Source organism: Mus pahari, chromosome 10, assembly GCF_900095145.1.
Source record: "Mus pahari chromosome 10, PAHARI_EIJ_v1.1, whole genome shotgun sequence".
In the NCBI taxonomy this organism is placed as follows: Eukaryota; Metazoa; Chordata; class Mammalia; order Rodentia; family Muridae; genus Mus; species Mus pahari.
Window position 1 is genome coordinate 102,061,666 of NC_034599.1, and position 13,736 is coordinate 102,075,401.

At 51.1% G+C, this 13,736-nt stretch overlaps 1 protein-coding gene across 2 annotated transcripts in view; it reads right to left on the reverse strand.

Moving 5' to 3' along the window:
- Positions 1–57: 57 nt before the first annotated feature.
- Positions 58–13,736, reverse strand: part of P4htm (prolyl 4-hydroxylase, transmembrane) — a 17,615-nt gene continuing 3,936 nt past the window's right edge. The window contains exons 3-10 of one of the 2 annotated variants that reach the window (XR_003844640.1): positions 5,248–5,438; positions 4,438–4,534; positions 3,649–3,746; positions 3,409–3,571; positions 1,910–2,095; positions 1,205–1,295; positions 903–1,026; positions 58–504 (exon numbers count right to left, since the gene is read on the reverse strand). Coding sequence is in view for 1 of the 2 variants with exons in the window: in XM_021207452.2 (XP_021063111.1) it covers positions 284–504; positions 903–1,026; positions 1,205–1,295; positions 1,910–2,095; positions 3,409–3,571; positions 4,438–4,534; positions 5,248–5,438 (1,073 nt within the window). In the remaining variant the exon portion in view is untranslated. The remainder of the gene's footprint in view (positions 505–902; positions 1,027–1,204; positions 1,296–1,909; positions 2,096–3,408; positions 3,572–3,648; positions 3,747–4,437; positions 4,535–5,247; positions 5,439–13,736) is intronic. The other variant, XM_021207452.2, reaches the window with a different exon arrangement.

Here is a 13,736-nt window from a genome sequence, read left to right on the forward strand (position 1 = left end):
CCCCCACGTGAGACTAGCCGGGAGGGGCGGTGGGCCTCCCCTCCCCCAAGCGGGCGCTTTGCTCGCCGGCCCCTGGCTGGAAGCCCTGTAGTTTTATTTAACGGAGCAGCATGGAGGCTATACACCAATAAATAACGTGAATGTAGGAACTGCGCCTTTGATCGCGGCTGCAGGCAGGGAGGGGTAGGGCAAGAGGTCAGCCAGAACTTCAGTCTGCAGTAGGACAGAGGACCTGCAGGGTCTTTGACGTTGGGCAGCGGGTGACTGGCTGCAGGGCCTTGCGTCAGAGCTCCACACGGGCATCACTGTAGGCCCGGTCCAAGGCCCACTCGGGCTGTGAGTCAGTGCCACCTTCCCGAGCCAGACGAGCCATCTCCTGCTGGAACAAGGCTTGCCGAGCCCGGCTAGGGTCCACATTAATCCAGTTGTTAGCGATCCATTTGGTGCCGCGGGTGACCAGGCAGCCCCCATGCAACGAGTAGTCATCCACTTCACCCACCCAGCCTGGGGTAAGAAGGTGACATGAACAAAGGACAAGTTAGGGAGGGGAAAACCCTAGATTGGCTCAGCCTGAGCTGTGCACACATCTAATCCCCTTGGAAGGATTTGGCACCTCACCCACTAAGGCATGGTCAACATACTGGCTCTTAAAACCAAGCGTCCTTGCTTTTGAGCCTGGCCATAGTTCTTCCCAGCCTGGATTGTGGAGAGAAGTTTCCCTGCCCCAGAAAGCAGGAAGGCTGGTGCGCAAGGACGATGGGCGGAGATAACCCAAGATACTGTACTAGTGCTACTGTGCTTTGAAATCACTGGTTTTGGAAGACAGAAACAGTCCTCCAGGATGGCAGTAGGGAGAGATGAGTTCCCTCAGCCAAAGGCCTGGCCATGAGTAAAGCCCTCACCTTGCCCATCAGGAAGGTAGTTGTACCAAAAGACTGCAGTTCCTTGCTGGGGCTTGACACGAAGGTTGCCCTTGTCACAGTGCCTTCGAGTGTCTCGGAGATCAACATCATCCTGAATCAGACTCTGTAGGCAAGAAGGTGAGGCTGTTTGTGGACTGCCTGTTATCGCAGGACCGGGCAGCCAAGGTTGGCTGGAGGGAAAACAGGCAGATGTCCCCTCGTCCCGTGTCTGGAAAGGTGTGTACACACTTGCCCAAGGCACTACCAGCCCAAGAGTAATAGAACAGCTCACTGGCCCTTACCATTTCATCATAGGTCCTGTTGTCTGCCACAGGGAAGACGGTCTCGCCCCCACCGGTAACATTGTTCAAATAAAACAGCACTGTCATGTAGCTGTAAGGCAGGGGGGGGGGGCGCTGCTGAGTAGATCCCCAACTGTGGACATTCCAACTTGTGGGTAGGATACCCAGGGCCCACAGGGTCAGGCTAGGATAGCTAAGACGCCTCCAGCCCTCTTCCCTACAGAGTCACTCTCCTTGTGTGGCCAAGATCGCAGGTGCACTTAGGTAAGTTTGTGACCTTAAACCAAAGATCTGGCTGGAGAAAGTCAGCCGGTAGAGGCGGGGAATATCATGTAAAGTCTCCTTGCAACCGGGAGGACTGAGCCAGAAAGCCACAAGAAAACCTTTGTGCAGGCAGGAGGGCACAATGGTAGAAAATGAGGCAGGGACCTCCAACAATGGAGTCAAGACCAGTGCTTACAGGGCCAATTTCCAGTGTCCGTGGGTATCTAGATCTGTTTTCATTTGAATAGATACAGTGGCCAGGAGCCACCACTTTCCAGTTACTCCATAAAGAGTGAAGGAGAGACTTGGGGGGAAAGGTAGGGGTATGGCTGACCAAGATGGCCCAGTGTATCCTCGGTCCCATACCAGGTTATGCCTGTCCTCCTGGTACCCAGTCTGGGAACTAAAGCCATTCCCCCTACCCCCATGGGAGGTACTTGCCGACAGGAGGTCTCGAAGGGTACAGATTCATTGGCTACCAGCTTGGTATGGGAGCAGATGGTCTCTGGGTACACGGGTCCGCTGTCCACGTGGGCATGGTAGTGACCTCCCTCACCATATCGTACAACCTGTAGTGGCTCACTGAGCTCCACAATCTCCGGGGAGAGGCGAGTGAGGCGCAGCACCCTGGTAGGCAGCAGGTATTCAGCAGGATGGCCACCCAAGGGAGCTGACCAAGGTGGATCCTGGGCCAGCCACAAGCCCACCCCTGCCAACCTCCCCTGGAAGTCCCGTGAGCCATGCTGGACTTGATTTCTAAGAGCAAGAAGGCTGTCATTTAATTATTTAATCATCGTGGGCTTGCTTAACATGTACAAGGTCTTAGACACAATCCTAGCACACCAGAAACTGAGGTGGTGTGTGCCTGTAACCCCAGGACTTGGTACTCGGAGGCAGAAGCAGATAGCAACTTTGAGGTGAGTCTGGGATACATGAGACCTTACACACACACACACACACACACACACACACAAAGAGAGGGAGGGAGGGAGGGAGGGAGGAGGAGGAGGAGAGAGAGCGAGAGAGCAAAGGATCTGCTCTGTGGTGGTGGTGGTGACCTCTTTAATATCCCAGGCTGCCAGTTACAGAGAATCCAATTAATAGAGAAAATAAGATGGCTGTACACTCAGGAGGATGAAGAGAGTTGAGACTCCTCTCTGGAATAAAGTTGTTCATTTAAAAGCCTCTGTTTTTATTTTTTTGTTTTCTTTCAGTTATTATTTAGATAGGATCGGATGCAGCCCCGTGTCGGCCTGGAACTCTGTGTAGCCTAGGCCAATCTTAAACTCCTGATGCTTCCGTCTCTGCCTCCCAAGCTCTGGGATTGGAGCTCTGTGCACGCAGCAAGGCCTGGTTTTCTGCAGTGTGGTCACAGGCCAGGCAAGCTCTTGACCAACCAAGCCATGTCCTTTCCTCATCTTTCTAGGGCTTCTGAGACAGTTTCACCCCCAAGTCCAGGCCTTAGCTACAGACTGCAGGATGACGGGTGTGCGGTCTTAGCCTGGCTTATGAAGCTATCTGTTCAAGGGCCAGGGAGTCTCTGATCAGAAATAAGTCCTCATTTTCCTAATTAACAGAAAATATATATTTGATTGATTGTTTTTTTTTTTCTTTCCCAGACAAGGTTTCTCTTTGTAGCCCTGGCTGTCCTGGACTTGCTTTGTAGACCAGGCTGGCCTTGAACCCATAGACGTCCACTTGCCTCTGCCTCCTGAGTGCTGGGATTAAAGGCGTGTGGCACCATGCCAGGCTTGATTTATTTCTAAGACAGTTTGTTTGCCTATGGTCAGGCTGATGTGCGTTCAATAGCTGCCTGTTCTTCAGGGTCCCCCATCCCTGCTCTTACAACTGAAATGCAATCCCGAAGTTCTGTCCCTTTGGCTCTGGCAAAGGGCTTGTGTGGCCACCCTGTCCCAGGAAGGATGATCTCGGGTGCTCACCTCTGGCGGATGGCACGCATGACGTGATGCGCTCCCTCTCCCTGGTGAAGCCATGTGTGGTGGCTGTTCCTCACTAGCTCATTGGATTCTGCCTTATGGCTCCTCATGTACTTGTGGAAGTCTCGAAGGTCCATGTTGGAAAATTCCTGCAGACTCAGCACGCCTGCACAGAGCACCCTCATCAGTGCCCGCCAGGCCAATGTGGGGGAGCACAGTGGCAGGCAGCACCTCCCTACCTACCCCAAAGGTAGCGGCAGCCCCTGGCCTCAGGCACTGGGGGGCCATGTGTCCCCACCTGGACTCGGGTCAGATGAACCTGGTTTCTGTCACATCGGGCCCTGAGGGAAGACCCAGAGAAGTTTGTTTTCTGTTTAAATCTTGATTTGGTCCCGAAGACCCAGACAGCCAGAGCAGGGTCTCGTGGGACATTTGGGCCACATGACCAAGATGGCCCTGGGCTCTGCCACCTGCCCTGTAGCAGTGTGAGCCATGCTCCAACCTACAGAGTGTGAGGAGAGATCAGCCTGTGCTGAGTCTCCCCCAGGGCCTTTCACACTGTAGTGTGAAAGCAGGGATAGTCCCCAGAAGTCCCCTCAAGTCCCATCCTGGGAGGAATCCTGTTGGCCAGCCTTTCCTGCTACAATACAAGTTACCCTAGGAAAAAAAAAAAACAAAAAAACAAAAAACAAAACCAAACTCCTGACCATCCCACAGATGAGAAGACTCCTCTTTTCCTGCTCAGGCCACAAAACAGAGGCTCCCCCTCTGGGGTTCTGGAAGAGTGGGTGGCTTTGCTATAATTCTTCTATCCTTCTATCCTTTGGCCTGGATTCTCCTCCAAGTGATGACTGTGAGCCAGCCACAGTTCCGATAGAAACCTAGATCCTTACCTCCCTAACTGTGCACGTTCAGAGCTGGGCATGGAAGCTGCCTGCTTCAGGGGACCCTGCCCCCACCCAGCACTTTCCAGGGCGTGCTCCTGGGAGGAGACAGCTCACAAGCAGGGAATAGTGGAAGGTGTGCGCTCACCATCACCATCGGGGTCGGCCTTGATTGCAGAGTACATCTCCTGAATGTTCTCTGGAGTCATCCACCGTCCATTTCCCAGGCGAGTCTGGGCCAGGACCTAAAGCATTGGAAGGCCCTTCAGTGTGGGGATGTCCCTAAGTAGCAAAGAGTCACCAAAACAGACGGGACATGGGGCTTGCTGTAAAGGTTTCAGTGCCAGGGCATGGGTGAAGACGACGCAGGAATGCCGAGGTCTCTGTGCAGTTCAGTGATAGCCATGAAGGAAGCCAGAAAGGAGGGACATGTGCCTGAGGGCTATATCCATTCCCAGACCTGCTGAAGGCAGAATGGAAACAGGCACCGTGTCACCCTCAGACTAAGGCCTGGCTAAGATGAGAGGACAGGGACCAGGAAGACATGGGCTGGGACCTAACTACCATGACTCTCAGGAAAAGCAGGTCCAGTGTGAGAAGTGAACGACATCCTCTCTCAGGCGTCCTTAGGTGAGGGTGTGGGAGAGAAAGATGCAGGCTGATGGGTACTCGGGACTTGACTCCATCATCACCTTTAGACAAGGCGGCAAGGAACTCAGCTCGCAGAAGGTACGCTTCTAAAAATAACTAGTGATAACAGCCTTCCCTACGAAGGGACTTCCTTGTCATCCACTGGAGTCTCTAGGGCAGTAAGGGACTGTCAGAGGAGAAAGTAGGATGGACCCCGTGGCTGGGGCATGTCCAAGCAAGCTAGACCAGTCGCCTGGCAACCGGAACTGTCATTTTAGGCATCTCCTCCAGTAACCACCCCACCCACAGGGCCGGCGGGGGTCCTAACCTCTCGGAGCTGCAGGCGACCGTCATGGTTCTGATCCAGCAGCTGGAAGAGGTCCAGCTGGCTGACCTGCATGGCGCTCATCGCCTCCTCGTACTCCTCCGTGGGCAGGATCTGGCTTCGCTGTAAGCCTTTCATCTGTGCCAGGTGGATAATGAGCCGACACTCCTCGTCACTCAGGAAGCCTGGGATTTCTGCAGGAAGAGGGTATGTGTGTGGGGGTGGGGGAGGGCGATGCTGATGACTGAGCTGGAGTACTGGGCACCAAGTACTCTGCCTACCCCCCTACAAGATTCTTGGGTGTTTTCTGTCCCTGGGTGGCCACTTTCCGTCCACCACCACTCTGCAGTTTGTTGTTTCTGAGAACAGGGTCTTACTGTATAATCTTGGCCGGCCTGGAATTTGCTCTGTAGACCAGGCTGGCCTCAAAACTCATAGAGATCTACCTGTCTCTGCCTCTTGAGTGCTGGGATTGAGGGTGTAGGCACCTGGCAGGACCATCTATCAAGGTTGAGTTGCCCTACAAGGTTCTCATCAGTGTTTCGGATAAGAGGTCTCTTGTCCTGTCTCATTTGGTGACAACACACACTTTTAAGGAGGGGAGGGCTGCTCATGGGAGTGAGCTAGGCCTAAGCTAGAGAGCCACTGATCCACCACCTCAGCCTGAAGCTGACGGCTGCAGGGTGAACTTAAACAGCAGAGCTTTGACCTCTTTTTTTTTTTTTCCTTTTCCAATAGTGCTGGAGATTGAACCCAGGACCTTGCACATACTAGGCAAATGCTCTACCACTGAGGTACACCCCAACTTCCAGACAACTTTATTGTTGTTTCTACTGTGTTTGAGACAGTGTCTCACAGTATGACCTCAGTGTCACAGTATGACCTCAGCCTTGCTATGTAGTCGAGGATATCCTTGAACTCTCCTGGTCCTTCCACCTTGGTCTCCTAAGTGCTAAGATTACAGGTTTGTACCAACATACTCAGCTTGGCTTCTTCCCGGATGTATATATATGGGGCGGGGGAAGGGTTGAGACATGGTCACACTATATATCCCTAGCTGCCTTGGAACTTGCTACGTCGACCAGGCTGGTCTCTGCTTTTGAACCACCCCTGGCTGCATTTGTATTTAAAGACCAGAACAGAGGGGTCGTGGCTGGTTCTTGCTTTTATTTAGTCTTCCTTTCAGCATCATTCAAGACATCCAATACGTAGAGCAGTGGTCCTCAGCCTCCCTGATGTTGCCGTGCTTTAACACAGTTCCTCATGTTGGGATGATCCCCAGCCATAAAATTATTTTTTGTTGCTACTTTATAATTGTTTTTTTTTCCACTACTGTTATGAGTTGTAATGTAATTATATGATATTCAAAGGGGTCACTACCCACAGTTCGAGAACCACTGCTCTGGGCAGACCGAAGTTCTGTTCAAGTATAGTACTGAGAAGTCAGTGGGTATCACTCGGGGTGCTCCAGTCCCTCCATAACTTGAGAAAAGACTCTTGGCCCTAGGACTTGGCTCCCTATCTATGTGTGTCCACACACCAGCCACCGCTGGCAGGTGGTTTGAAGGAGCTAGACCCTGAACCTCAAAAGTGAACAACCCACATCTCACAGTCCAGATGTTTCCTGGCCACACCTCCATAACCTTAAAAGAAAGAAAGAAAGAAAGAAAGAAAGAAAGAAAGAAAGAAAGAAAGAAAGAAAGAAAGAAAGATAGAAAGATAGAAAGATAGAAAGATAGTAAGGAAGGAAGAAAAGGACATCCTTGAGAGATAAGAAGCCAGCAGAGAGCTGGGTGTGGTAGCACACGCCTTTAATCCCAGCACTTGGGAGGCAGAGGCAGGCAGATTTGTGAGTTTGAGGCCAGCCTGGTCTACAAAGTGAGTTTCAGGACAGCCAGGGCTATACAGAGAAACCCTGTCTCGAAAAACAAAAGAAGAAGAAGAAGAAGAAGAAGAAGAAGAAGAAGAAGAAGAAGAAGAAGAAGAAGAAGAAGAAGAAGAAGAAGAAGAAGAAGAANAAGAAGAAGAAGAAGAAGAAGAAGAAGAAGAAGAAGAAGAAGAAGAAGAAGAAGAAGAAGAAGAAGAAGAAGAAGAAGAAGAAGAAGCAGTAGCCAGCAGAGAAAAAGGCTGTGCTGCCTCCTGCAGAGTAGCCTGTCATTTCTCTGCCATGCCTCTAGGATGACACAGCAATACTGCCAAGAAGACTGGCCCTACAGCAAGATGGGAGCCATTTTTAATAATGACCGCAGCCAATCACACTCTGCCGACGGCACTGCGCTAAGCATTCCCGACAGCTCTGTAGTCTCTACAGCCAGGTCCTGTTACCTCTGCAGCACGGGAAGAAGCCCAAGCACAGAAAGATCAGTGCTCTGTCCAGGACCACCCAGATACTACACCCAGAACCTCTGTCCAGGACCACCCAGATGATACTACACCCAGAACCTCTGTCCAGGACCACCCAGAGACTACACCCAGAACCAGATTGGAAATCACAGTTAGTTCCCAGGGGTAGGTATTGGGGCCCCAGATGTGGTAACATTGAAGATAGAACAGGAGAAAGACCCCCATCTGTCCTACAGGACCACAAAAGGTTGTGAGCAGACTCTGTGCTGCTGACCAATGGGCAGGGCTCAGTTGCTTATCAGTTTTCATCTCTTGGTAGTTAAAGACAGAGAACTTAAAATAGAAATGAAAAAGGGGGCGGAGGAAGAAGCAGGCCCGGAGCCCAGATTTTTTTATTACTAAGTACCAGGAATCTGCAAATCCATGGAGATAATTCTTCTAACCCCTCCCCCTTGATGACAAAGCCCTAGATTTGATCCCAAGCACCACATAAAACTGGGTGTGGTGAGACACACCTGCAATCCCAGTACTTGGGAGCTAGAGGAGGGTCAGAAGTTCAAGATCACCTTCTGCCACATAGCAAGTTCAACGCCACCCTGAGCTACAAGAGACCGTGTCTTAGATAAGATAAAACAAAACAGAGCAAGTAATCAGGTAAGTCAGTCAGTTGGGCCTAATTAGGCAGGTGCAGGAACCTGAGAGTTTTGCAAAAACCCTCAGAACTTTCTGAGTGGGCACAGCACCTAGCGCCTAACAGAGTGCATGACCCAAGCCATAGCACTGTACCACGACACTGGACACCCTGAGATGTATCTGACCCAGCCCATGACATAGCAGCCAAGGCTATTCAATAGCAGATTTCCTGTTGCCCCCACCTTGCCCAAGAGATGCCACCCAATGTGAGTCTTCCTCTGCCCACTCTTTACCCCCAAGTGCTTTGAGAAAAGGGGCAGAAGTTCCCAGGTGCAGAGTAGGTAGGATGTGTGTGGTCCCCCAGCCAGGGCCTGCTCTGGAAAGCCAGTTCTTCACCAACCCTTTCGTCATCTATCAGTATTGGGTGTTGGTGTAGGGGAGGAAGAAATGAAGAAAATTTGTTTTTGTTAGTGTTGCCGGCAGAGGGAAGCAAGTAAGTACCCTGGGGCAGAGAATCTGTGGTTACCAGAAACTCTCAAAGTCTCTTGAATGTCAAGATAGGACAAGAGGCATGCCGCCAGAATAGACACAGACACAGACACAGACACACACACACACACACACAGACACACAGACACACAGACACACACAGACACAGACACACACACACACACACACACACACACACACGCTCCATTCCAGTGAATGGTGGAAGCTCTGTCTGCCCAAGGGATGCTGGCAAGAGATGAAGCCTAAAGGTCAGGAGCTTGTTCCATCCCAGCTTAACTGGCCTCCGAACAGCTTTCGCTCAGCTCCCTCTGGGCAGAGCAAGCCCCTCCCCGAGCTCTGAATTATCAGTAGCAGCGAGAATGGAGTTCTTTCAGAACTCAAAGGCCAGGACGAAGGACACTGTGCCAGAGGCTGTAGTGTCAAAGAGCTTTCAGTATGGGGGTGGGGAGAGTGCTGGAGGTGGTGGTGGTGGGGGCTGCATGCTCCATCTGGGTTGGAGGTAAAGATCCAGGGTGTGGGGTCCTCCCTTAGCTCTTTCTGGGTGGGGATGACTAAGAAGCTGGTGGGGGAGGTGCACTGGAAGGTTGGAAAAAAGCCTGGGTTAGAAGGAAGAGGCAGGAGATAAAGGGGGGAAGGGCTGAGGTATGAGATGTGGCCCAAGCAGTCAGCCAGGCTGCAGAGCTGTTGCTAGGTGACCACAGTGCTGTTGCCCAGCAACCACAGAGTATTCCTTGCTATAAGGCAGTGCTAGGAGCACAAGAGGCTCCACTTGATCACCCCGCTTCTCCCACACCACAGAGTCATTAACATGTCGAAGCCAGTGACAAGCCTTGTAAGCCAGCTGTGTGGCCTTCCTAGCCTGCTGTGGGCCTTCCTGGTGAACTAACTATCCTCCATAGAGACTTCCCTGTGTACTACCATCGATCTGTGTCACAGCAGGTGTCAAGACCTCCCACCCAGAGCATCCAGAGTGGGTCTCGGCACAATGTCGCCACTATATTCAGTGTCAAACCACACCCCTCTTGGATCATTCCTAGGGGACCACGTAAACTAGACTCGGGCTGGGGAGGAGACCCCAATAACAGGCTGCTATGGAGGGCACACAGGTGGAGGTTGGGCAGCAGCACCTGCACCCTCACTCTCCTGTCTCACCTCCCCTGCTATGCAGCATAGCAGCTGTAATAGGGACCGCTAGCGACTTGCAGGCTTATCCAAGGCATCCTGGACATGTTCCCTATCAGGGACCCTGGAGAGCTCAGAGTGTGTGGCACTCTTTACATGGTGTGTGTGTGTGTGTGTGTGTGTGTGTGTGTAGGGGGGGTTCCTCATGGAAGAGTGAATATGTATGAATATGGAGGTCAGAATATGAAACTCGGGCGACTGTCCTTGCCTTCTGACTTGTGTGGGATAGGCCTCTATTTCGGTTGTCCGCCATGGCATGTGCCAATAGGCTAAGGGCCCTGCAAGTCCAGATTTCTCCTGACTCCACCTCTCATCGGAATACCGAACTACAAGTGTGTCATAGTGCGTCCAGCTTTTACGTGGATTTTGTGAACTTCCCTGGCAAGCAGTGCCCCACTGAGCCATCTCTCCAGTCCCCTTTACGCATCATATACATGTGTGTGAACCATGACGCATGTAGGAGGGAGACCTGTATTGTAAGCTTGAATAGAATAATAATAATAAAAAAAATACTTCTTTAGGGTGGTGTGGTACCGCTAGAACATCAATAGAAACAAACAAATGACGATGAGCAGGGAGTGGTGGTGGGTACCTGCCAAGCCAGGAGCGTAGAGGCAGGGGGATCAGGAAATCAAAGTCAACCTTGGCTATACAGAAAGTTCCTGGCTTCATGAGATTCTGAACAAACAGAAACTGTGTAAGGAGAATGGCTTCCCTGGGAGCCTGAGTCAGAGGGCAGAGCATCTTAATTAGCTGTGTGGAGAGGCCGGAGAGACCACTCCTAGAGACAGCCTAGCTCACCCTTTAGTTCCGTAGTCCAGCCTACAGTGAAGGGCAGACCGGCGCCACAGCACACACTCTGGCTATGGGCACCATGAGGTGACTCAAGACTAGAGGAGTCGAATTGGGGATCCCTACTCTCATCAGAGTTGATGTTCACCATGTAACATGGCTGTTCCCTGATGTCATGTGAGCTCCTTCCATGACTGCAATACAGGAAGCAAGCGTTAGCAGGAAGGTGCAGGGGGCCACCTGTTGGTAACTACAGTTTATGTGTAGCGCTGAGGCCATCAAACCTTGCGGCTGGCTCTCCACGGATAACACCACCCCTAGGCCAAGGATAGGGACTAGAAATTCTGCCAGGTCTGGGGTCACACAGGGGACCCCAAGTGCTCAGGAGACTGAGGCAGGAAAATTGCCAATTTGAAAAGAATGTTATTTATTTTACATGTTTGGTGTTTTGCCTTCATGTTTGCCCACGTACCAGGTGTGTGTGTGATTAATGACTGCAGAGGCAAGAAGACGGTGTCAGACCCCCTGGCAGGGGGTCTATAGACGGTTATGAGCTGCACTGAACCTGGGTCCTCTGGAAGAGCAGCAAGTGATCTTAAGCTAGCTGCTGTCTCGATAGCTCCAAAGATCATGAATTTGTGGGAAGGCCTGGGGCACAGAGCAAGAGCGCTCCAAAAAAAGATAAACTGGGGCCAGGGCTGGGTGACAGCTCCGTCAGCAGGGCACCTGCCTGGCAAGCATGAGGGCCTGAGTTGCATTCCTTTGTTTTGAGACAGGATCTTACTGAGCTTGGGCTCCCCCTGCCTCTGCTTTCAGGTGCTGGGATAAAAGGCTTGGTGCGAACCCCCAGCTTAGAACCTGTGTTTGGAGCTCCAGCACCCAAGTAAAAGGCTAGGCAAGGGTGACCTGAGGTGCCCACTGGCCAGCCAGACGAGCTTAATCAGTGAGTTACAGGTTTAGTGTGAAACTGTCTTAAAAGCCAAGGGGAAAGCTGGGCGTGGGGGCGCACGCCTTTAATCCCAGCACTTGGGAGGCAGAGGCAGGCGTGGAGTTGGAGGCTAGCCTGGTCTACAGAGTGAGTTCCAAGACAGCTAGGGCTGTGCAGAGAAACCCTGTCTCGAAAAACCAAAACCAAAAAGAAAAAAAGAAAAGAAAAGAAAGAAAACAAAAACAAAAAAAAACAAGGGAAAGCTGTTGGTGAGACAATTTCAGTGAGCAAAGGCACTCGCCACAAAACCCTGAGCTCAATGTTCAGTCCATGACATAGGAGAGAACTGACTCCAGAAAGCCGTCTTCTGTCCTCCACAAGCAAGTTCTACATGTGTGCCTGGGTCCATGTCCACATGCATGTATAATAATAATAAAAAATAAAAACTGACATGTTGACCTGTAGCCTCTGTATATGTATGCATATACGTGTTCATGATGCACACACATACATGTTAGATGTGGTGGCTCATACCTGACATTCCAGCCTTTGGAGTAGAAAGCACGAGAATTATCGTGAGTTCATAGTGAGTTCTGAGGCAGCCTGAGCTTCAGTGTGAGAGATTATGTTAATAAGAAAGAAATCCCGCTCCCCCGGGAAAAGTCACGCATGGTGTCATAGACCTGTGATTCTCCAGCATCTGATACTGGAAGGGAAGATGATCAGTTACAAACCTGTAACTAGCGTGTAGCTAGGGCTACACAGTAAGACCCTACCTCAAAAAGCAGAGGGGGGGGGGATTGGTTAAGAGAGAACAGAGCCACTCAGCATGGTGTGGTGGCGCATGCTGGGTTCTTTTTCTTCTTTTTAAAGATTTATTTACCAATTTTATGTATATGAGTGCTCCATCTGCATGTACACCTCCATGCTAGAAGAGGGCATCAGATCCCATTACGGATGGTTGTGAGCTACCATGTGGTTGCAGGGAATTGAACTCAGGATCTCTGGAAGAGCAGCCAGTGCTCTTAACCTCTGAGCCATCTCTCCAGACCATGAAAGAGAGAGAGTCTTATGTGGCCCAGGGTGACACTTTGAATCAAAATGCCTGCACCCCCATAGATTCTTTTGTGTGTGTGTGTGTGTGTGTGTGTGTGTGTGTGTTTTCGAGACAGGGTTTCTCTGTGTAGCCCTGGCTGTCCTGGAACTCACTTTGTAGACCAGGCTGGTCTCAAACTCAGAAATACACCTGCCTCTGCCTGCCAGGTGCTGGGATTAAAGGCGTGCGCCACCACCGCCCAGCATCCATAGATTCTTGTTTAAATATTTGGTCCTCAGTTGATAGAACTGTTTGGAAAGGAATAGGAGGTGTGGCCTTGTTGGAGGTGTGCCATTGGGGGCGGTGGGCTTTGAAACTTCAAAAGCCCAGGCCAATTCCCAGTTAGCTCTTTGCCACATCTGAGCCAGTGGGTCAGATGTGAGCTCCAATTACTGCTCCATCGCCATGCCTGCTGACAGCCACAAGCCCCGGCACAATGCTCATGGACTAGCCTCTGAAACATATAAGCCCCAATAAACTCTTTCTGCTCTGTTGGCTTGGTCATGGTGTCTCTTCACAGCTGATGAAAAGTAACTAAGGCACCCAGGCTGGCTTTGAACTCCCAGTGCTCCTCTTGCATCCACCTCCAAGTGCTGGGATGAGCAGTTCACAGCTATAAATGAATGCCTGAAGTCTTCCTCCTTAGCCCCTGTCCATTCACCAAGCAGCAGGCCCCAGGGCTTTCATGATGAAACCTGAGCTATCTCCCAGCAACTGATCAGTAAGCAATGTAAATGTTTGGGGGAGAAATGAGGACTCAGAGAGTAAGCTTGGGGTATACATGCCTGAGCTCCTGACCTCCAACCCCTCACAATAGTCTTACATAGCTCAGGCTGGCCTCAAGCTTGCTAAGGATGACCTCAGACTCCTGATCCTCTTTCCTCCCTACTGTGTTGTTGGGCTTGGTGCTGAAGATTAAACCTACAGCCACTTTAGATAGACAGGCCAGTGCACTACCAGCTGGGCTACATTCCTTCTTCCCATGCTTTTTTTTTTTTTTTTTTTTTT